This window comes from Phaenicophaeus curvirostris, chromosome 7, assembly GCF_032191515.1.
Source record: "Phaenicophaeus curvirostris isolate KB17595 chromosome 7, BPBGC_Pcur_1.0, whole genome shotgun sequence".
Lineage (NCBI taxonomy): Eukaryota > Metazoa > Chordata > Aves > Cuculiformes > Cuculidae > Phaenicophaeus > Phaenicophaeus curvirostris.
The window spans coordinates 39,919,351-39,943,141 of NC_091398.1; the positions used below are offsets into that span (position 1 = coordinate 39,919,351).

The 23,791-nt window shown below is 43.6% G+C and overlaps 2 protein-coding genes across 2 annotated transcripts in view; both read left to right on the forward strand.

Moving 5' to 3' along the window:
• Positions 1–23,791, forward strand: part of KIF5C (kinesin family member 5C) — an 82,910-nt gene that overhangs the window by 52,387 nt on the left and 6,732 nt on the right. Inside the window, exons 12-25 of the mRNA XM_069861674.1 lie at positions 1,655–1,830; positions 2,470–2,538; positions 6,748–6,954; positions 7,942–8,088; positions 10,818–11,006; positions 12,193–12,310; positions 12,893–12,969; positions 14,254–14,363; positions 15,105–15,206; positions 15,798–15,858; positions 18,300–18,371; positions 19,093–19,197; positions 21,056–21,272; positions 22,224–22,337. Of these exons, the coding sequence (XP_069717775.1) occupies positions 1,655–1,830; positions 2,470–2,538; positions 6,748–6,954; positions 7,942–8,088; positions 10,818–11,006; positions 12,193–12,310; positions 12,893–12,969; positions 14,254–14,363; positions 15,105–15,206; positions 15,798–15,858; positions 18,300–18,371; positions 19,093–19,197; positions 21,056–21,272; positions 22,224–22,330 (1,757 nt within the window). The 3' untranslated portion in view covers positions 22,331–22,337. The remainder of the gene's footprint in view (positions 1–1,654; positions 1,831–2,469; positions 2,539–6,747; positions 6,955–7,941; positions 8,089–10,817; positions 11,007–12,192; positions 12,311–12,892; positions 12,970–14,253; positions 14,364–15,104; positions 15,207–15,797; positions 15,859–18,299; positions 18,372–19,092; positions 19,198–21,055; positions 21,273–22,223; positions 22,338–23,791) is intronic.
• Positions 1–23,791, forward strand: part of LYPD6B (LY6/PLAUR domain containing 6B) — a 97,626-nt gene that overhangs the window by 21,146 nt on the left and 52,689 nt on the right. The window lies entirely within an intron of this gene.

Consider the following 23,791-nt stretch of genomic DNA (forward strand, 5'->3'; position numbering starts at 1 on the left):
CGGTTCTCGCTGAAGCAGGATTTCAGCAGCCTCGTATCCAAGTGCACAATTTGCTCTGTGTTTGACAGGTAGGAGGATGTTCTCATCCAAGCATCTCGATCAAATTTGAGTGTCCCGCCTCCTTTCACCTGCCTGCCACACAAAGCTCCCCAGTTAAACATCACAGGGAAATGAAAATCTAACAACTCATTTTGGGAGGCTCCCAAGGGATCCCCTGTAGCCTGAGGAGCACTGGTGACTGTGCAAGGGCCCATTTTTCCTGCTCTGCTCCAGAGAAAAGCAACAATGAAAAATCAATTGACATTTTTCTCATTAATAATATAAAATAGCATCGAGCTGTTAGCAATAGGGCAAAAAAGTATTTTGAGCGCTGTACTTCTATAGAGCTCGTGGTGCATGACGTCAAGTTACTCTTTTCATGTTTTAAGCTTGAAAAATTATCTTCTCCATTAGTTCATGGTGGTCTTTCATGCCCTGCTTTGTTTTGCTTTGAATTAACCTGCCTTTTTTTGTTGTTTTTTTGATATATTTGTCCTGTTTCCTTGTTTCCCTGCCAAGAAGATGAATAGTGCTGACACAGGCTTGGCCAGAGGAAAGGCTAGTAAAGCTTTATGGGACTGAAATGCTGTAGCTTTTCATAGAAAGGGAAAGAACCTGTTTGTACTGAAGGGTTGAACGCAACCTTCCTGCACCTCGAGCATTGTGTGCAGCGCTCAGCAGCTCGCAGTCTCTCACCAGACTCTAATGAGAGTCGATTCAATTTCTGGCATGAGCGCCTTGCCTGTCCCTCTTCACTGAGCAGCACCGGCTTCGTAATTACAATGCGCTGGCGTTACCGAAGAAAATATTCCTCAGAGAAAATGATTGTGAAAGAAAACGTGTAGGGAGAACATCCTATCTGGTATGCATAAGCAACAACTGAAAATTGGGCTGCGCTCTTTAATTTGAGATACGACAGGGCAGAAGGTGGAGATTGTTTTAAGTGCCGCTGTCCTGTGCTGGCAGTTCCTTGTGGGGAGGGAGAGTGGATAAGGTGGTTGGAAATCTCAGAGGAAGAGACGTTTAATTGCCAGTAGACTTTAGGCCAAAAGTCAGTTTTTTTCCTCCTTATTTACACTTCTGTTAATCCATGGAATGAATCCCATCTATAGAGGGTTTGAGTAAAAGGGGAGCCAAACGTACAATGCTTTTCATAGAATCATAGAGGGGTTTGAGTTAGAAGGGACTTTAAAGATCATCTGATTCCAGCTCCCCTGCCATGGGCAGGGACACCTCCCACTGGATCAGGGGCTCCAAGCCCCATCCAGCCTGGCCTTGAACCCCTCCAGGGATGGGGCAGCCACAGCTTCTCTGGGCAACTTGGGCCAGGGCCTCCCCATCCTCATAGTGAAGAAATTCTTTCTTTTGTCTAATCTAAATCTTCCCCTCTCCAATTTAAAGCCATTCCTCCTCACCCTATCACTCCAAGCCTTTGTGAACAGTCCCTCCCCAGCTTTCTTGTAGCTCCTTCAGTTACTAGAAGGTCACTATAAGGTCTCCTCAGAGCCTTCTATTCTCCAGGTTGGACACCTCTTGGCAACTGTGAAGGATCCAGGAATTTCCATGGTTTCAGGCTGCCCTTGGTTTGTAATGACCATAGATTATGTTCTTATAGGAGAAGCTGTGCCTGAAGATGAACAGATCAGTGCGAAGGACCAGAAGAACCTGGAGCCTTGTGATAACACTCCGATTATTGACAACATCACACCGGTTGTTGCCAGCATCTCAACAGAGGAGAAGCAGAAATACGATGATGAGATCGCCAGTCTCTACAGACAGCTGGATGATAAGGTGTGACCATTGGGTCTGACTCCATTCTCTGAGGGTAAATGGAAAACTAAGCCAAAATGGGTGGGTGTATCTCTATTCCTTGAGCACCATGAACTGGAAATATCCCAAAGTTCAAAACGTTATCATGATAGAAACAGATCTTGTCCTGTCATGGCAGCTATCTGTTTCTGTTCCCTCTGTTTGTGGGCATTCTCCATGAAATTTTAAGGGTTTAAGACAGGCTTTTCAGCCCTCCTTTCTTCAGCAATTTTGCTAAAAACTGTGCTCCCTCAGCAAACTCAGAGTCACAGGAGAAAGGAGACAAAAAGAGAGACTGTATCTTAGTATATTTAATATATTTATTGTATATATTCTTTTATACTCTCATATTGTATTCTAACCTCTCTACTCTGCTCTCGTGAGACCCCACCTTGTTGTCTTTATCCTCAGGGATACTCTCTTAGGTAAATACTAGAGACAACTGCATTACTTTTACTATGTAGCTCTGTACATATATTTTTCTCTCCTCTCCTACCTCTCAGTCACGCACAAGGTTTGCGATGGCTTTGTTCTTCCTTCTTTTCTAGAAAGAGGCAATAAAAGTGACCAAATGAGAACTGTGAAAGCAAACTAAAAATCTCCATCCCTGTTTCATTGCAGGATGATGAAATCAACCAGCAGAGCCAGTTGGCTGAAAAACTAAAGCAACAAATGTTGGATCAAGAGGAGGTAAAAAACTAAACACATACAAAAACCAGTTAGGTTTTGCTTATGAGACCCTCGTTTGCTAATTCCGTTAGGGTTGTTTGCTGGATATTCTTGTACTGACAGACTAAAATTCAATAGGTGAGAGAAGCCTGCATGACAGCTAGGTTTAAGCTTCAAATTTCACAATATCCTCAGAAGACCATTAAGGCTTGATAATTCCTTATAATAGCACACCGTCCTGCTGGGAAGTGATGCTGGGAGATACCAAGGTAGGAGCAGGTTTCCTGGTTCGACAGTAGAACAATTACTCCTGGTAATAAATCACTTACATTCGTTATTTTGGCATGGGCCTCTAATTAGAGGCAGTGCTGAGAGAAATCTGTGAGCCTGAGACATTGGTGCTGCCAGAGATTTGCTTTAAAATCTTTGATTACTCACTTTAAACATTTTATTTTGTTGTTTCTGCCCATAAACATGCATGTTTGTTGTTTTGAAGATGAGGAATATGATCACTAGACTTACAGTCATTTCCTTACCTGTCATTTGTTTACAAGAGGTTCTGAATATCTAAATCTGGTAATAACACCAAATTACCAGAAGTCACTGTGATATTTCTTAGAAGGTCATTTTATACTGGGTTTCAAACTGTGGGAAAGTGGAGGAGGACCTTTCAGACCATGAATAGAATCCTGGTGTGGGACATCACGCATCACTAGTGATCCGGAATGTTGGTCCCTACATGAAACACTGTTGTGAATCCCTAGGAGCCCCTCCTGGCTGCCGAGCTGCTTCAGTTGGAGCACAGCATTATTCTGGCTGCTTGCTTTGGGTGTGAAAACTCCCTTGTATTTGAAAAATGATTCTGCCTTAATCCTTAACCAAGCCCTCAGGAAGGGTTTCCAAGGTTGGCTCCGTAGCAGACAGAGAACAATGGATGAAAATGTCTTACTCATCACTCATGACGCACCTGCCACCTTCGGGGTCTTATCCTCACTGCAGAAATTACCACTTTTATTTTGCTCCAGGATTAAGCTCTCCATTCGCTTGCCACAACTTATTCTTGGTTACTCTGTGTATTTTGTCCCTGGCTGTATAAATATAAGAGAAGTTTGTGTGTTCTCAGCAACATTATTTTCTGATGTGTGTTATTTACACTTTCTCTCTCTTTTACATCAGCTTTCTCATCTAAAGCTTATTTTTCCTCTTGTGTTTTTTTCTTGTATCTTATTTCGTGAGAGATGTGCATTCAGAAAATCATAGAATAGTTAGGGTTGGAAGCGACCTTAAAGATCCTCTAGTTCCAACCCCCCTGCCATGTGCAGGGACGTCCCACTGGACCAGTAGAAAGATTTCTATGGAAAGATATTACAAAATATGCCTCAAAACCCCCAAAACAATCCTGTGTTGCCTTCCTAGTGAGGTATCTGAGCCTTCTAATTCCCAAGGCTCTATCCACGCTGGCCTTGAACACCTCCAGGGACGGGGCAGCCACCACTTCCCTGGGCAACCTCTTCCAGTGTCTCACCACTCCCATGGTGAAGAAATTCTTCCTTATATCAAGCCTAACTCTGTCCCTCTCCAGTTCATACCCATTCCCCCTTGTCCTATCACCACAAGCCTTTATGAACAATCCCTCCCCAGCTTTCTTGTAGCCCCTTTCAGCACTGGAAGCTGCTATAAGGTCTTCTTGGAGCCTTCTCTTCTCCAGGCTGAACAACCCCAACTCTCTCAGCCTGTGCTCATAGGGAAGGTTCTCCACCCCTCTGATCATCTTTGTAGCCTCCTCTGGACCTGTTCCAACAGCTCCATCTCCTTCTTATGTTGAAGATTCCAGAACTGGACCCAATACTCCAGATGAGGTCTCTCAGGAGAGGAATAGAGGGTCAGAATCCTCTTTGCGTTAGATATTTGGGAGCATGCTGTACGCTGCTTTGTGCTGCACCCTCTTTGTGTCCCTTATTCAGTGTTACATCTGGAAGATGAATCAAGTTTTCAGCAGCCTCTAATCCTTTCCTTTCAGATCCCTTCTCCCCCTCCTTTTTGCCCATCTTTTAGTCTGGCTTTGCTGACTTACTGACATCTCTGCAGCTGATGTCGCATCACGTGTTCAGGAGGTTTAGCTGGTTCGTCTGAGAAGCTTATCCATCTTTTACCTTTGAAAGCTAATGCAATATTTTTGATTCCTTCAAGGGAATTGCATTCCTTTTTTTGAGGTTTTGGCTTCCCCACGTAAGCTTCACCTGTGCCGCAGGAGCGATGGATTCTGTTCCAGAGCTGTGGTTAGCTCTGTGATACAGTAGCTGCAGAGCAGCTGCCTCACTCTGCTTCCCCCTAATTAACCAGAATACTTTTTTCTGCTTGATTAAGCTAGCAGGTTAATTATAAATCCAAGGCCCGCCACAGATGGCCTTGTGCTGATAGTGGTATCTCTTGGCACCTTTTCACCACTGGCTGGTTCTCAGGGTGTGTGTTTTGTGGGTTTTTTTTGGGAGGGGATTCTGAATCTTCTACCCCTGCATCTTGCACGCTGCAAGCAGCTCTGCGAAGCCCTGCAACCTCATCTCCTGCCCTTTGTCTACAGCTGATGAGTGTGATGTGTTCTTAATGGCCTTTAAAATTGTGGTATGTTTTTCCACGTTCCATCAACAAGATTCTTCTGGGAAGCTATGTTGGTGCTCTAGGTGATACATAACACTTTCCTTTACTTGAAAGCAGGAATAGTCACACAGAAATTTTCTTAAGCAAATGTAAATAATAGTTCCATCTGTCTTTAGTAGAAAGATTATTTTAAGCTATTTTGTTGTTTAAATATTTACATGCCATCTGGCTTTGGCAATTCAGCGGGTTTTTCTGTAACGTGAGTGCACTTCTGAGGCTGCAGCTTTACCAGTGAGATAAATTTCTCTTACATCTGAATCCTCTCTTGGCCACTTTGGGCACGTGCCAGCGTTTGGAGCTGCCTGGTTGGTTTCCTATTTTCCATTTTCTGAGCCAAAAAAGGGCGGCGTGTTCTCTGCCATCTCTCCTTTCAGGTGGGCTGTTGTAGAGAGACGTTTCTGCTTTGCCCTGGGGTCTCACACTGACTTTCTTCGGGGCTTGGGAGTGAAGCGCAGTGGGTGGTGGTGGGGCAGGGCAGGAGAGGTCCATCCAGAGCTTTTCATTAGAGCAGACTGTGTTCTGCTGTCTGAGAAAGCTGCAGCACAGTGATGTTACACTGATCCATACATTGGAAGGCTTGGAAATAAGGGGACATTGTAAAGAAATGTCCAGTCCTTGCTGGCAGGATGATCTGTGAGCATGAATACCATCTTGCGCACTTAATTTTACATGTTATTGCCCTACATGTTGTTTTTATGCAAATTTAAGTCCTGATGTTGCTAGTATTCCCAGAACTGTAATATTATCAATAGGTTTTAGGTGGCACTTGTTTTTATTTTCATGTTGTTCTGCAGTAAATGGCTGCAGTGGAGTCTGGTTTTGTGCTAAAAACCTAATATCTGAATTTTGGACACTTCAGCATCTGAATGAAGATAGAGTGGTACAAGGGGCTGTGCAGCTGACCTCTTACAATCAGAACTGTTACTCAAGGCTTCAGCATCTCTCTTAGTAGCACGCAAAGACTATAATTAATCAGTTTTATAAACTGGAAATACTCCCTAGTATGCATGAAGTATGTATTTTCTTCTTTAGTTATTTTTTAGCCTCAGCAAATAGGAGCAGCTAATCTGGCTTCAGCATCACGGTTCAGCTGATAACTCAGAGTAATCATCATAGGTTTGCGTATCACAGTGTCCCTCTAGTGCCACAAGAACTTTGAGGCTGCCTCAGAGAAGCCTTTTACTTGGTTCAGTTCAAAGCTGTGAGTCTGCGTTTAAACAGTGTCCTTTGTGGTATTTTTTTGGTCCTAGCTGCAGCAGTGGATTGAGGGCAGAAAATGTATTTGGAGCCATGATAAAATAAATTTCTTTGCCTCAGTCTTGTGTCATAATAGGATTTGATTTTTAGATTTTGATTTTCATTGAAGTCTGGAGCCTTTTTTGCTTTCTTCAAATACATTTATGCTGAAACTGATGCTGTTTCTGGTGCAGTAACAGGATTTATTCTCTTCTGCTTTCTCTATCTTGTGTGCTCGTGTTTTCTTTCTCTCTTTGTCTGGTTTTGTCCTTTTCAATGTTGTCTTTTGAATGAGTTCTTGGGTGACCTAACGCTTCTGTGATATCTGGTTCCCAGCTTCTGGCCTCCACTAGGAGAGATTATGAGAAGATTCAAGAGGAGCTGACCCGTCTTCAGATTGAGAACGAAGCGGCGAAAGATGAAGTGAAGGAGGTCCTTCAGGCTCTGGAGGAGTTAGCTGTCAATTATGACCAGAAATCCCAAGAAGTGGAGGACAAAACACGAGCCAACGAGCAGCTGGCTGACGAGCTGGCACAGAAGAGTGTAAGAGCAAGCGGTTTATCGTGCTTGTTCCCTCCACAGCTCCCCTAAAGAATTCCATAGGGGTTCCCAGATAACTGCTCCCCTACTCCATTGCGGGAATCTTTCAGGTGCTGCTCCCAAGTACGTTACAGTGTAGGTTAAAAATTGGAGTAGCAGGGAAGTTGTTCTAAGTTCCATATTTTGTAATGCTACCTTCTCTCTTCCATCTTAATTAAACAATAGAATTAAGATGACTCAGAAACTGCTCTCTGGAAGCTGATGGCTTTGTTGCAGCCTCTGTAGTTTGCACACCACAGCAGCAACTCGACTGAATGGGAGAAGTGGCCATTCCATGTTTGGGTAATTTAAAAACTATATGAGGCCAAGAAAAATAAACTGCTTTATGCAAATTGCAGCATTTTGTGTTTCTCTGGACTCTGCCGTGGAGCAGGGATTTTGTGTAAAGTCAGAATTTCAAAGAAGGAATCAGAGAAAAAATCAACTTTTTCAGCCTATGTGTACTGATCTTAAGGAAAAAATCAACTTTGACTTACTAGTTTAATACATCCTTGTTCCTTAGTTCCTTATACAAACTGAGGAAGCTGTTATTAACAGATCTGTTTCCGTGGAAGACCTCATTATACAGTTCAGTAAAAGGAATACTTTGTTATCCACTTCAGTAAAAGAGATTACTATGAAATCCATGTGAAAAGAAAAAGAGTTTTATCTCCTTCTATACCTGTTTCTCTGTGATTAACCTTCTCTGACATATATTATGCAAATAAGATTCTTAGAGGATTTACTGCGTTTAATAGATCTAAAGTAGCCTCGTTAGCAAGCGAGTTGTAAAAGTGGATTACAGCAAGGTGAAATGGTTTGCGTCGGTGCATCGAGCCAGTAGGCGTGTTCAGGAAAATCCAAGACAATGCCTTGTACACTGGATATCGTAATAGAACTGATGTCCAGCCTGCAGCGCGGAAGGTAACTTTTGCTTTTAAACCTTTTCAGAGTGCCCTGACCGCAACGCAGAGGGAGCTGGGCCAGTTGCAGGAGCTCAGTAACCATCAGAAGAAGAGAGCTACGGAAATCTTGAACTTGCTGCTTAAGGACCTGGGGGAGATTGGAGGGATCATTGGTACTAATGATGTTAAAACAGTAAGTGGGCTGTCTGTGTTGTTTCTCCCCCGACACCTCCTGCAATACAAACACACTTGATGTGGAATATGTGTGATACGTATTTGTGTCCCTGCCCATGGCAGGGGAGTTGGAACTGGATGATCTTTAAGATACCTTCCAACCCAAACCAGTCTATGATTCTATGATACATTAGGCCTCCTCCCAGGACACTGCAGTTTAAATCCTGGTTAGAGCACAGAGTAAAATACTGAAGAGACCTTTGTCTGGGTCAGAGATGGTCGGTGTCTGTGCACACATTCACTACATTTATTCCTCCTTCAGTGTTTGAGGCCAGACAAATGCAGCCCATCTGTGTGTTGATGCATTTATTAGTTGGGGTGGGACAGAGTTCTCCCCCAAACAATACACATGTAGCCCTGCTCCTTCATTAGCTGGCATGATCCAGCGTTCCCAGAATCTGAAGAATCTCTCTTGGTGAGATTTGGCTTCTGGGTGGCTACCTTTTTGTTTGAAGTTTGCCCTAGAACTGTTGTGTGGCTGCAGATGAAGAGTTCTCTAAGCCAGAGATCTGAACTGAGGGCACCTGAAGGAAAAGATCTGCGTGGAAATGGTGTTTTCTGCATTCTGGTGTTTATTGCCTTTCAACAGTATCTGGCTTCATCAGAGAACCCATGCTGCTTTAAACATGCTGATTTCCAGCACAGATTATGTGCTGGATACCACATAAACATCTACATGATGGTAGGACCAGCTTAACTTCTGTCAGTCATCATTCACTGATGAACTTAGAGAGGAAGAGTTGCAGAGGATTGTTTCCCTCTGAGATAAGAATGGGAGCGAAGGTGGTTGAAGCAGCGGAGATCTTGGTGTCTGACTGTGCCTGGAGGTGGTGCAATTTCTGGCCAGCTTTGCTTTGGAATTCGTCTCCTGTCTATCTCTTGGGTTTAGAGACACGGTAGAGGAGGTAGCTACTCGCTTTATCATCCTTCTTGTGTTGTAGATGAACAACATGCTAAGCCTCACACAAGATGCTTGTATAGTCATTGCTGCCTGGCTCATCTCTGATGGAAACTTCATGGCCTGGAGAACCTTCTTGGTGACTTTGAAGGGCCAGATAAGATGTCAACACCACGTGAAAAAGAACAATTGCTAAAACCGGTTAAGAAATGAATACTCAAGAATCCCATATCTTACTTGCAGTGCACTCCGTTTTCTTGCTTTTCCTTCACTTTTTAGCTCTTGAGCGATGATCTTACATGAACTTTGTCAGAGGTGAAAGGTAAAGGTGAGTATATGCAGCTGGAGACTCTGGGAGTTGTTGATATTCTGCTAAAGGCCCCTTGGATCAGCAGATGCTCCAGCCTGCTTGTGCTGTAGAGGTCACAGTCCCTCTGTCTGGCGTGGTTATGCAGATGCCAGACAAGACTGGACTTTGCTAGATGTTACAGCAACCTCTGCTGGCCGTTGGGATGGAACTATAGGAGGAAATCTATGAAAATGGAGGTGGAGTCTGTTTGATACAAATTTTTATAGTAACTAAGATGTCAGCATTTTACAGGACAGCTGTCGGTGTAAATAAGGCCAGATCGGCAAGCCTTTAGAAGAAGAACTTCAAATTTGTTGGCAATTAGCCTCTTCTCAAAGTGTGTTTAATTTCAGACCAAATTGAGGGTTTGAGAAATAGTTGCAGGTTTTAGGATGTTGGGAGAATCTACAGCACATGTTTCCTTCCCCTCAGCAGTGCTGGGAAAAAGGCAAAAAGCAGATGAAATTGGTAGCCATATGCTCGCTGGAGGAGAACCTTCACAGCTTGTCAGTGGGTTTCATGAATTAAGTAATGGAAGAAATATCATGAAGAGAAAAACATGCGAATAAAAGGCACCACATTAAACCAGGGAAGGAAATGAGATATAAATAGAGAGATGCTCATAGTTAGAGATGAGATTGGTTACTTTCCTCTTGCCAGGTGAGTTTTCCAGACCTATGTCTGTCATGCAGCTCCTTATTGAAGAAGCACAAACCTTCAAGAGGAGATTTCTTTAAGGAGTACATTGCTCTCTACAGCTACCTGAAAGGAGGTTGTGGAGAGGAGGGAGCTGGGCTCTTCTCGCAAGTGACAGGGGACAAGACGAGAGGGAATGGCCTCGAGCCTTGCCAGGGGTGGTTTGGGCTGGACATTCGGAAAAAATTTTTCACAGAAAGGGTCATTGGTCCCTGTCCGAGGCTGCCCAGGGAGGGGGTTGAGTCACCTTCCCTGGAGGGGTTTAAGGCATGGGTGGATGAAGTGCTGAGGGACATGGGTTAGACATTGATGGGAATGGTTGGACTCGATGATCCCGTGGGTCTCTTCCAACCTGGTGATTCTATGATTCTATGCAACTTCCTCTCAGCTTTTAGCTGCTTGAAAGAATGAAATGTACTGGTGATGTGAGAAGGTTTCACCACAACCTGCTTTTGCCAGGATGGTGGGCTTGATTACTCTAGGTGTCGAACCACTAAACTGATGAAGCACCCTGCGAGTGCAAGCCTTAATTTCTCACTTCTGTGGCTTATCAGTGAAGACTGTATGAAACTGAGTGCTAAAACATGTTTTTAGGTGATCTAAGGTCTGTGGTACTTCTCGAGTGCTGCTGTGCTTTCACAGAGGCGTCCTGGCTCTCAACAAGAGTTTCACAGCAGGAAGACTGTTTTGCATTGACTCACCTGTAAGAACCGCACCTTAAAGATCACGATCTTTGTGTGTTTAGTTAGCAGATGTGAATGGTGTGATTGAGGAGGAGTTCACCATGGCGCGGCTTTACATCAGCAAGATGAAGTCTGAGGTGAAGTCTCTGGTGAACCGCAGCAAGCAGCTGGAGAGCGCCCAGATAGACTCCAACAGGAAGATGAACGCCAGCGAGAGGGAGCTTGCAGCTTGCCAGCTCCTCATCTCACAAGTACGTTTGTTCCTTCCTTGTCCCTTTGCAGCAAGGTCTGATGACTTTCCCAGCCCCCTTCCACATGAAATTTGTGTGCTAGGAGTGAGAAATGAGACTTAAGGGAGCAGAGTGGTGTTTCTCTTGTCTGGTTTGGTTTTTTTCTCTTCTCCCATTCCTCCCCCTCAGTGTTTTTCAGCACATTCTGTGGCAAGATTGCATCCTGCTGTCGATCCTGCATGTGGTCTATGGCAGAGTAGTGAAAATCCTCCTCGGAGCCATTTCTTTAGCATGAATTTGTATTGTTACACCTTCAATTTAAAAGCAACCAGAGAAAGAAAGCAGTGTTTGTATGGTTCACCAGCAAAACAGTCAGAGAACCACCTGTTGCCTGGTCTCTTAGAATGGTACCAAGATAACTAGATGGTAATATATGAAATAATACATTATGGAAAACATTGCTATGCAAGATAGAAGCCCAGATGGTAGGAGGGCTTTGTAGCGCGTGCGGTTAGAAGCACTGAAGCTTGCTGCTGGAGATGGCTCACTGCTTCAACATGCTCAGCTGCCTGGAGGTGGTCTTTATTAAGTTCTGCTCAATAAAGCTATAGCTGGATGTGTGCTTCGTAGTTTCAGGGAGGCTGGAGTCCTGAGGATATTGGCTGTCCAAGAATGCTAAGTAAAAACTCTAATTTCCATCCTGGCTTCAAGTAGAGCCTGGACTGGCATGGCCACTGAAGGAAGTTATCCTGTCAGCCTGTGCCGCTCCCTTTCCTTGGGAACTTGCTTTAGGAATGCAGATCAAGGCTTAACTCGCAAAACAGCTGTTTGCACGCTTCTGGCTCGGGGAGGTCAATCTGAGCTTCTGCAGGTTGAAGCATCCAGGAAGCCACCTCAGAAGCCATCAGGCTGTTTAGCTGGTTTTGGAAAGCTGCTGCTGTTTGTTTAACACCAAGTCATAAGCTTCCAATGATGTCTTTGAATTGCTGCCCAGTATGTGTCTTGGGCTACTACATGTGACCTTTAAAAACGCAGTTTGTTTTGATCTGTGAGCTCTTTCTCAGATCTTTGGCTCTGATTTCTCCCGGTCATCAGCTCTGGATGTGTAGAGATCTCTATAGTTCTCCCTCTTTGTAGGATAGTACCTGAATTCCTAGGTAACAAGCTGTGGTGCTCACATCTCATGCCATTCCCCTTCTCTTTAAAGCATGAAGCAAAGATCAAGTCCCTGACAGACTACATGCAAAATATGGAGCAGAAGAGAAGGCAGCTGGAAGAGTCACAGGACTCTCTCAATGAAGAACTGGCCAAGTTACGTGCCCAAGGTAAAAGATGGGGTCTTGTGCTCATCACTTCGTCACCAGCTGTATCTTGGAAAAAACAGTATTGGCTGCAGTATCATATGTACAAACTCCTACTCCTGCTTTATTATAATATTTTGCAGTGAAGATGTAAAATTGTGATTCAGAATGATTTTTTCACAATGAGGGTGCTGAGGCACTGGAACCGGTTACCCAGGGACGTGGTGGCTGCCCCATCCCTGGAGGGGTTCAAGGCCAGGTTGGATGGGGCTTGGAGCCCCTGATCCAGTGGGAGGTGTCCCTGCCCGTGGCAGGGGTGGGACTGGATGGGCTTTGATGTCCCTTCCAACCCAAACTATTCCATGATTCTATAAGGAGACAAGGGTAGGTTGGAAAGGTGCTGGGTGGGCTGAAAACAGTGTGGCCTGTTAGTAAAGGAAAAGGGGATTTGGGCAGTGTGGTCACAGCCTGGGTACTGCAAACCACGGCTGTTTCTGCCCCTCCAAAGCTGCCTCCCCTGCTCCTGCTGCCCCTGCAGTAAGAGGAACTGTGTTTTCAAATGGCTGGACGTGCGGTTAATTCTCAACTGTCTCCAACTTTAAACAGAAAAAATGCATGAAGTCAGTTTCCAGGATAAGGAGAAGGAGCATCTGACCCGGCTTCAGGACGCCGAGGAGATGAAGGTAGGAGGGTGTGCTGCAATTTTAGAGGGCATTTCTCAGCGCCATCGTTCATTATGCTGATAGTTAGGGTGTAATTTTGTCTTCCCGTACACGTTGTGTGCTTTTAGAAAACACTTGCAGCCTCTGTTAGAAAACCTGACCTCGTGTAATTGAGCAGCCTTTGCAACCTGAAATTAGAGAACTTGCTAGTGTTGAGGTTGTTGACTAGATGATAGAAAAAAGCAAATTCTAGTCTGAACACTGGAGGGGAGCGCGTCTTCTGAGAGCTATTTGTAAGCTGAGCCAGCTTCAAAGAGCAGAGAGGCTCAGTGGACTGTGTTTGCTGAACTGGAGATGCTTGGCTTCCTCAGATCACACAAATGGAGCACCAAAATATAGGAGCCGGTATACTGCGTCCGTAGTTGAGAACAGTTTTGTTATATGTGATTGAAAATTGATATCGCTTCAGCTCTGTGTTACTCTGATTTTCTGCTGCTGGAACTCTGTTGAAAGTCAATTTGTGAAGTAGTGAATGAGGCTACAGGGGTGAATAGAACTTAGGTACTGAAAAAATTGATGAAAAAGAAGCCGCTTTCCCAAATAAATTGGCAACAATTCTGACTGTCTCCTAGAAATAATTGCAAATTGCAGAAAAGGAAAAAATACAGTTTTACAAGATTTGTATCTAGTGATACAAATATCACTAGAGGTTTGTCAGCTTCGCAACTTTTACCCCATTACAAAAAGTTATTAAAGCGGTTGTAACGGTTATTCCTATACTTGGAAGGAAAAAAGCAAATTTTTTCTTAACAATCTAAAGGGATGCATTGAGCTTTTCTTATTACTTGAGATATAGCTAATCTGGAATTTAAATAACAGGGCTGTGGGGATTCATTTCTCAGATGGGGAGGGTGTTCTGGGTTTCACTTCTGTCACAGGTGTAGCTGTCCAATTTTCTTGGGTGAATAAACAGGTGAAATAATAGAGGACTGGTAAAAACAGTGTTGTTCTTGGCAGTTGATGTGCTAACACCCTGGCTTTCGCGTGCAGTAGTTATGACAAGAAAATGAGTAGAAATTGGTGTCCATCTGTTGCTAGAAACTGTCTGAATTAAATGCTTGGATGGGTAGCTACGTGGTTTTGTAATCATGGAAAGATCTACCAGGCAGACTCCTGAATTAACCTGATTTGATGAACCTCACTCACATCCAGAAAGAGAGGTTGACTTGGCTGACACGTAGGACACTCAGCTGTGTGCTACTTGATTTGGGTTTCATGTGTGGCTCTGGTTTTTGCCCTCTGCAGAAGGCCCTGGAGCAGCAGATGGAGAGCCACAGGGAAGCCCACCAGAAGCAGCTGTCCAGGCTGAGGGATGAAATTGAAGAGAAGCAGAAAATAATTGATGAAATCAGAGAGTATGTTCACTCGCTCCATCGCTTTCTCTGTGCCTGTCCTGTTCTGTGATGCTGTAGGGATGTTTTGGGGTTGTTTTTATTAGTTTTAGTTGATACCTACATATTTTGGTGTTATACAGAACGTAGGTGCCGCTGCCAACCCTCTAATTACTTTGAACGGGGGATTATAGTGCCTAGTTCTTTATGTGGAGCTTTAACAAGCCCATAAGGTTCTAGAGAGGAAAAAGAATGTTACCCCTGCAGGTCATTAGGCAAAAGAAGCCTGGAGGAGAACAGATGAAGGTTTTTAGAGCCTCTTGTAGCTACTAGTGCTGCCACAGGCTTCCTAACTCTGTTAGTCAGGTATTCCAGCACTTGGAAAAGGGTGTTCTTTGCTCCTATAAAATTCTTTTTATCACTATTCATAAAATCTAGGCAATCCCAATGTAGTGTTCATACTTCCCTCATATTTATTGTGTGGCCAAAGGTGATAACAGGGAAATGCGAGACATGAGGAAGCAGGACAGAAAGACTGGAAGTATGGTTTGTCCTTTAAGATAAAGGAAGCAAGGCAGTGTATTTAATTCTCCAATATTTTTGCATAAAAGCTATTTCTTGGAGCTTAATTTCTTTCCAAATTTCTCATTAGAGAGTTACAGCTTCACTTTCTCTGTCTAAGCCAGTTCTGTTTATGGAGATGTGCCCTCCCACTTTTATGGGGTTTAGGACTGAGCTGCACTGACTTTTTCTTTCCTATTCCAGTATGAACCAGAAGCTGCAACTGGAACAAGAGAAACTCAGTGCCGATTACGATAAATTAAAAATTGAGGACCAGGAAAGAGAAATGAAACTGGAAAAGCTCATGTAAGTCAACAGTTTTCTCATCTGGTGTCCTTGAATGTAGTGGGGTTTTATGTGTCCATGGGAAGTGTCTGCTGAGAAGCATTTGTGTTAAAATATTCACACTAGAAATATCATTTCAGTAAGAAGCCAACACAGAGCATTAAAATAATCACCAATTATTTCTTTAGACTGTGCGCTTTTTAATGGTGGATTTGATAATTCCCAAAAAGAGTATTTATTTATTTAGTTAGTTTTAGAAATATCATAGCGAGGGTTAAATCCCCCAGTTATTCAAGCGCAGCAAAAAAACAAACAAGAAAGAAGGTGAGGTCTGGATGGGCTGGGCTCGTAATAAATCAGACATCTGACATTCCAGGTTTTCCTGGAAATGGGAGAGAAAAATTTCATGTGTGAACACAAAACATGGAAATGCTGGCTCAGCCTTTCCGTGTGAGAAGCTGGCGTATTTGGGAGAGTTGGAAGCATAATTACAGATTCAGAGATGTACAATTTGCTCACATCTGCAGATGTTCTACTCAAGCTCAATGTTGATTGATTCTCCTCTGTCTTACGTGACTGCAGCATTTTTCATTAATGTTGTGATCTTTCTAGACTGCTTAATGATAAAAGGGAACAAGCAAGAGAAGATCTTAAGGGACTGGAGGAAACAGTGGTATGTTGGCGTTATACTTCAATGAGCTTTTACCCCCCAAGTCCTTATCACTGATGTATTATCAAACACTTGTATCTGTGCCCAAGGAAATGACCAATTTATATCACAGTAGGCTAACTTTGTGAATTTTGCCAAATTATGAAACTAAATTTTAAAATTTAAGATGAAAGGCTGTTATTGTTGCCTTCTCTGAATAAGCAATCACTGTTAAGTGGACTGGTACTCTCTTTCACGGTCCTTGTTCCTTTGAATCACCTGAAATAACCAGCTTACTGAATAGAATCATAGAATGGTTTGAGCTGGAAAAGACCTTAAAGATCATTTAATTTCAACCTCCCTGCCAAGGACAGGGACACCTCCCACTTGATCAGGCTGCCCAAGGCTCATCCAACCTGGCCTTGAACCCCTCCAGGGATGGGGCAGCCACCCCGGCTCTGGGCAGCCTGGGCCAGGGCCTCCCCACCCTCATCATGATGAATTTCCTCCTTATGTCTAATCTAAATCTTCTCCTCTCCAATTTATAGCCATTCCCCTTGGTACTATCACCCCAAGCCTTTGTGAACAGTCCCTCCTCAGCTTTCTTGTAGCCCCTTCAGGTGCTGGAAGGTCACTATAAGATATCCTCGGAGCCTTCTCTTCTCCAGGCTGAACAACCCAGTGTAGCTCAGTTGGGTGATACGTACCCGCCTCTAACTCGACCGGTGTAACAGCTTACAAGGAAATATGAACTTGTGCATGCAATGTTAAAAATGCAATTTGTTATGGATGGCTTCTGGCTAGAAGCTGACGCTGCATAGTTTTGTTGGAAGCTGCATTTTTATCTGTCTCTAAAATAACGCAAGCTTTCTCCAAGATCTCAGACATTGGTCCAAACCACAGCTGGTTTAGGAGCATCATAGAATCATAGAGTCACTAGGTTGGAAAAGACCCATCGGATTATTGAGTCCAACCATTCCTATCAAATACTAAACCATGTCCCTCAACACTAGTTGGAAATGTCCATATAGTGATTTTTTCGCTGATGTTAACGTAGTTATCAACTCAAACACAGCGTTTTCTCCTCTGTGTGATGCTTTAAAAATCAATCTTATAGTGGCCTCTGGAGCCATTGGGTTCATTACCTGTAAAAACCTGAAGCTGAACCACTCAGGTCCTTTCAGTTTTGGCTCCTGATAGTTCCACCAGACATAAGCCTTGTTAAAATAAACTCCTGCAAGGGTGAGGTGTAATCAACCTTGCTGATATGAATGTCACTGATATCAATGTCCCCTGTTGGTATGGGGGGACATTGGGTGCCACGTATCCGTTGGATGGTTGCTTTGAGAAGAAAGAGGTGAAGAACAGTTTAGGTTGGATTACGGCTGCTGCCTTTTCTTTGACTCGTTCTTCCCAGCTCTGGGCTGATGAGGAAACAAAATAAGGGGACTTGTGGGAGGGAATTATGGGGTGGAGGTCTGCTGGGGCAACACCCCAAAGGGGAGCTCGCAGCTGCTCTGCATGCAGTGCCTCTCCTGGGTACCACATCGCTCGTGTATATCAGCTCTGCTTGTCGTGTGGTTTCCAGTAGTCCCATGAAGGAAGCTTCTTTTTCATTTCCGAGGCAGTTTTGCCTTTTTCTTCTGAGAGATAAAGATAAAAAATTCAAGTTCAAAACTTGTTCACGTGGTGGAGCCGATTCGTTTAAATTGCAGTATGGGAGATAAGCAAACAATGGAAATGCTAAGGTTGCTCTTACCAACTTGGGAAGGACAATTCTCTTTGATTTGACTTTGCAGTCTGGGGTTGGGGTGAGCTGCATATCCACACAGTTTCCTTTCCTGTGAATGGATTAGTGCTTCATCCTTCTGGGAGTGGGTGCAGGGTTGCCACTTCTCGGCTCACACCTTCACTCTGGAGTCAGGTGATTCTTTCACTGAGCCTGAGAAGTTGATGCGTATAAAAAGAGCCAGGAAATCCTCTGGTTTTGCCAAAACTTAAAAAGCACTTAAACACCCTAAGTGCCTGTGAGTAAGTGTTAAGAGCAGGCCAACGCGTTGGCTAGAGAGGGAATCCAGAGCTCTTCCACGTCACTAGATGTGTGTAACCAGGACCAACTTGTGAGACTTCAGCTTCTGCTGTTGTTTCCCCACGCTCTAAGACAGTGTCGACCTATTTCCCAAAGCAGCTTTGGTGTGGTGAACACCTTGGGAGGTGGAAGAGCTCTTCAGTGAATCATAGAATCATAGAATAACCAGGCTGGAAGAGACCCACCGCATCATCGAGTCCAACCATTCCTATCAAACACTAAACAGCGTGGGCACTGCCTTGCTGTGAGCTGCACGCACCTGCAGGCAGGTACCTTGTCAGTAAATCACAACAATCATTGTATCAACACAAATCTGAGAACTTTTACACCGGAGTCTCTACCGTACCTTACTGGTTCCTTTTTGTTTTGATTCCAGGCAAGAGAACTTCAGACTCTTCACAACCTGCGCAAACTGTTTGTGCAAGATCTCACGACCCGCGTTAAAAAAGTAAGACCAGGCGTTTGTTTGGCAAAAATTAATGCGTTTTTAACTCTTGAAGAAGAGTCAGAGCTGCATAAATAGTCAAAGGCTTTGGAATACTTTTCAGCCCTTTAGAGTAATTTTGGGAAGAGGTTTTATATTTGTTTTTGTAAGGTTGAGACCCCATATTACTTAAAGATGTCTCCCAGGTGTCAAAAAAAGAGAGGAAAAGGGGGTTTCCCCACTAAAATCTATTATTTTTTCTATTCAGGATCCCCCTGTTCAGTCAGAATAAAGGCATACCTTGTTTTATTGTTCTTTACTGTGCTTTGCAGATATTGTGGTTTTTCTCTTGCTTCATTTTATAGCAATAAAGTATTTTTTAATTCAGATGTGTACATTATGTTTTTACACATAGTGATATTGCATACTTAATAGACTTCAGTGCAGTGTAAACATCTTTTAAGCGAACTGGGAAACCAAAAACCCATGTGACTTACTTTATTGCAATATTCACTTTATTGTGGTGTTCTGAAACCCCCAGTGTCTCCGAGATATGCCTATAGTTTACGTTTTGTGTACTGGGAAACATGGCTTTTAAATATAAAATCAACAGGTAAAATAAATTCTTTTTAATTTGGGGCTTCGGAAGACTTTTCTGCCTTTGGGAAACTTAAATTCACAAAAGACCTGAGCTTCGTCTTGAGTTTCTGCCTGGCTTTGCTGACTGCTGCGTCTCCCTGTGCAGAGCGTTGAACTTGACAGCGACGACGGAGGTGGAAGCGCCGCGCAGAAGCAGAAAATTTCCTTTCTTGAGAACAACCTGGAACAGCTTACAAAGGTTCACAAACAGGTAGGGGCTCCGCTTGCCTGCTGCTGCCTGGTGACTGTTAAATCAAAGTCTTTTGTCTGTTTTTCATTGATTAATAGCAATTGCTTCTGAAAATTCAGCTGTGAGGAAAAACTTCGTGTGTGTCACTGTTCTGTAGCATCACGAATTACCTTTTTTTTTGAAAAGAATACACTTTTTTATGTTTAAAAAGAAAATAGTTGAAGGTTTTCTCAGCTAAATTCTTGGCAATAGGGGCTGGTATGAGAGCTGCTCTTGCCACTATCCGTACTCTTATGAATGTGTTAAATGAGCTATTATTTTTTTCTGTGAAAATAGACTCCAGCAGTTTTGACAAGAGTAGTTGTAACTGTATTGGTGTAATGCATGAAAATCAAAATGAATTGTTTGTTATTGCCTTGTGTACTCACTGCTGGTTTCTAGACAGATTGTGTATCCCCAGATTTGACTCCTGATCTGAAGCTGGTGTGAGTATCTAGACAGCACCTCGTTAGGTAAAACTGGATCATTTCTGCCTGTAAATATGTGTTTTATCCTGATGTCAGATGTCTGTATTTCTGAACTGTCCCACCGTTCAGGTGCAGAGCACAAAATAGTAAAGATCCTTTTGATTTCAATTTTTAATAATGACATAGTATTCTTCAGTGCTGTTTTCTGAACCCGTTATTAGTGAGACACAGTGCTCTCCGAGATTTGCTTTATTTATTCCTGTGGAAGTGCCTAAAAAGCAAGCGGTGCTGGACCGTGACAAGCGTCCGCTAAGGTTGAGTATTTTGAGAGTCGCAGGGAACAGATGGTGTAAAGACCTAGTTTCTAAATAGGGAAATCGGGACATGTTAGAAATGTTTTTCTTTTTACTTTTTTGCCTTTTTTTTTTCACTCAGTTTGCACATCTTCTGGGTTTTCAGATATGGATTTTTATAGCTCTCATTAACGTGTATTTACTCAAAGCCAGCCAGGAGTCCACGTCTCAAAAGAAACTTAGAGGGAAAAATTACATTGGACTTGACCTGAATGTGGTATCATCCTGCTCTTATTTCATATCAAATCTCTTTGGTAGGATAAGGGTTCAACACGTGCAGAAAAACCACTTTGTGACACATTTTTTTTAGCTTTGCGTTCATCTGGCACTAAGCCTGGACTGGCAGGTGTAAAGCATTCCAATTGTCAAACAACGTGTGAATGTTGCTTTCCTGTATTATTAATGTGGTAGTTAAACCACTTTGTTCCCTTCATTCCAGAAAAGGGAGAATTTGGAACAGTTTTCTGTTGACTTCTAGCAGCGATATGATCTGCTCAGTAGAAATTGTACTGGATTTTCTATCTGTTTACATTGGGTTTTTGTTTATCAACAAGTCAATCCTCTCTTTGGTTGTTCCACGTAAAGCCAGATGTTATTCTGATAATTTATAGACCTTGCTCAGGTTCATATTTAATTGAGGAAGTGTATGAATTCGAAGTCGCGTATATCATCACATTTATACCTGCAGGCTTTAGAGTGATTTCTAGACATTGAAGTTTCTAGTTTCCCTGTATGCTTGAGTAGGGAACAAGTAGGTAAGCATGCCATAACTGCTGAAGATGATGAATTTTTGATGATACCCAGTGTTGTCTGTAATACATTTCAGCTTTGCTGTTCTCAAATAACGAGGTGATCGAGTATTTGCAAAGTGCTATTTCTCTGTTCTGAAGAAATGCAGATGCTGCTACAGTTGCTCTCAAGTCGGGAAAAGCAGGGATGACGAATGCCCTCCAGCAGCAGTAGCAGGGTCTGTCCCAGAGCCCTCACCCTTCAGGGTGAGATTCCATTGAATGGAATAAACTCTCTCATAGGAGATTTTTGACATTTCTTTTCTTGCAGTTGGTACGTGATAATGCAGATCTTCGTTGTGAGCTTCCTAAGCTGGAAAAACGACTTCGAGCTACGGCAGAGAGAGTTAAGGCCCTGGAGAGCGCACTGAAGGAGGCCAAGGAGAATGCCATGCGAGACCGCAAGCGCTACCAGCAGGAGGTAGATCGCATTAAGGAGGCTGTGAGAGCCAAAAACATGGCACGGAGAGCACACTCTGCTCAAATTGGTAAGGACATGGAGCTAAAGGGTTAGCGGTTGCTCACATACTTCATGGTTGGTTTGTTTGCTCGTGTTTAAATAGAGAGAGCTTTGAAAGCAGCAGTCTAGGATAAACCACGCTCTCTGCTTCTCGGCTGCACAGGGATCTTCAAAGGCTTCACTTTTTAATAGAATCTGCCCCACCTAAAGTTTAAAGTGCCTCTGCTATTTAACTCAGAAAATAAATGGCATAATGGGTCTTGTGTGCCCTTCTAGTGACCTGAAAACTTGTCTCTTTAAATTAATCTCTCACTTTCTTCCTCCTCCCCCACGTAGTCTCCTGCTTTCAAGCTTTCTTTGCCTTTCTGGACCTTGTCCCCTCCTCTCTTTTTCCCTGATTACTCCTCCTTGTGATTTGATTTGGGCTGTGGAGAGTCAAAATTCTTCCTATATAATTGCAGATGCTTGATGCCGTGCAATCTGAATGCACGCGCCATATCAAATGGTGTTTACGATGGGGCGGGTTTGCAATTATTTGTTGTAGTTGCCAAAGTAGGAGAATAATGTTTTGAATGGTGGTGCCTTAAAACCTGAGAGAGAATTAAGCAGCACACAGCGTTTCCTTGTAGAAAGCCACTGATGGCCTTGTCTCGGCATCCTCTGGAATGATGTAAATAATCCATAGAGAGCATATCAGTGGATTGGGAGGTCCCTCTGTTATGTAGACAGCCCCTGATCTTTGCAGAGATGAGAGGCGAGTATGGGATGGTTAAACGGCTCTGTCACACACAGAACATGGATGTATTGTTGTTGGTCGATGTACAGGAATGCTGTGTTCCACAGAGCTGGATTACCGACTGCTCTGCCAAGCACAGCTCCTTGTTTGGGTAAAAAGGGTTTGTACTAGAGGCGAAGATGAGGTAGAAATCCTTATGTGAAAGCTAAGTGTCTTGTTTGGTTTCTTACTTTTACTCCGCAGCTAAGCCCATCCGCCCTGGTCACTACCCAGCATCTTCTCCAACGGCTGTCCATGCCATCCGAGGGGGAGGGATGTCAAACTCCAGCTACTATCACAACACCAAATAGACGAGAAGTAAGACCAAAGTAACTTACTCGTGTTCTTTCACTCATCACCCAGTTCTCTTGTATTTCAGTCTTGCTTTGAGAAGAGCCACAGTGTATTTTTCTAGTCAAGTAGGATTTGTTTGCTGATAATTTAACTGTGAAATCCAGTAATTTAAGTGAGAAGTGCCTTGTTAGAATGCTTTACAAGCTGCTGCTGAGAGTTTTTATTTTAATTACTTAGCACTTAAACTTTTTTAATAAACTGAAATGCTCTCGTAAATCTATACTGAAATTCACACATAGACGTGTGAAACTCATGTAGTAAAAATAGAGTTCCAGAGGTTCCTTCTGCCAATATAACTTTGTGCTTTCTGTAGGGAATATGTTTCCACGTTGTGATATTCCAGCCTGGCACAAGGATAGTGCAGCTGTAATGGCAGCAGCACAGAGCTCTCCAAATTTGAGTGTCACAAGTTGGCAAACCTTACTCTTATATCTTTTGCTTTGAGCTCTTACTAAGCTCTCTTCAGAAAATAAAATGTCAATGTGTAATGGCAAGGGCTTGAGGATTTCTCCTAAGCAAAAATCTCATCCTGCAAGATGAGCGGCGTATTCCCATGGGCCTGCTTCGTGTACCCTCCCCTCCCCTTTCTTATTACAACCCCATGCAGCTCCAGGCTTGGGGCAGAGCAGCTGGAAAGGTGCCGGGCAGAGAAGGACCTGGGGGTGTTGGTTGGCAGTGGCTGAACATGAGCCAGCAGTGGCCCAGGTGGCCAAGAAGGCCAATGGCATCCTGGCCTCTGTAAGAAACAGCGTGTCCAGCAGGACCAGGGAAGTGGGTTTGCCCCTGGACTTGGCATTGGTGAGGCCACACCTTGAATCCTGGGTTCAGTTTCAAGCCCTTTGATACAAGAAGGACATTGAGGGGCTGGAGCGCACCCAGAGAAGGGATTGGAGCTGGGGAAGGGACTGGAGAACAAGGGTTATGAGAGGTGGCTGAGGGAGCTGGACTTGTTTAGCCTGGAGAAGAAGAGGTTGAGGGGAGACCTCATCACTGTCTACAACTGCCTGAAAGGAGTTTGTAGCAAGGTGGGTGCTGGTCTCTTCTCCCAAGTGACAGGCGATAGGATGGGAGGAAATGGCCTCAAGTTGTGCCAGGCAGGTTCAGATTGGACATCAGGAAATATTTCTCTACCAAAAGGGTTCTCAGGCACTGGTAGAGGCTGCCCAGGAAGTTGGTGGAGTCACCAACCCTGCAGACATTTAAAAGATGGGCAGATGAGGTGCTCAGGGATCTGCTTCAGTAGTGGACAAGTACAGTTGGAATCACTTACCTCAAAGGTCTTTTCCAACCAAGCCATTCCATGGTTCTATTTGTTTAAATGCTCAGTATTTCTCAGAGATTTCACACCTGCTCTTATTTTAGATGCCAACTTTATAGTACAAGCACACTAAGATGGATGGTAGCGAGAGGCTATAAAA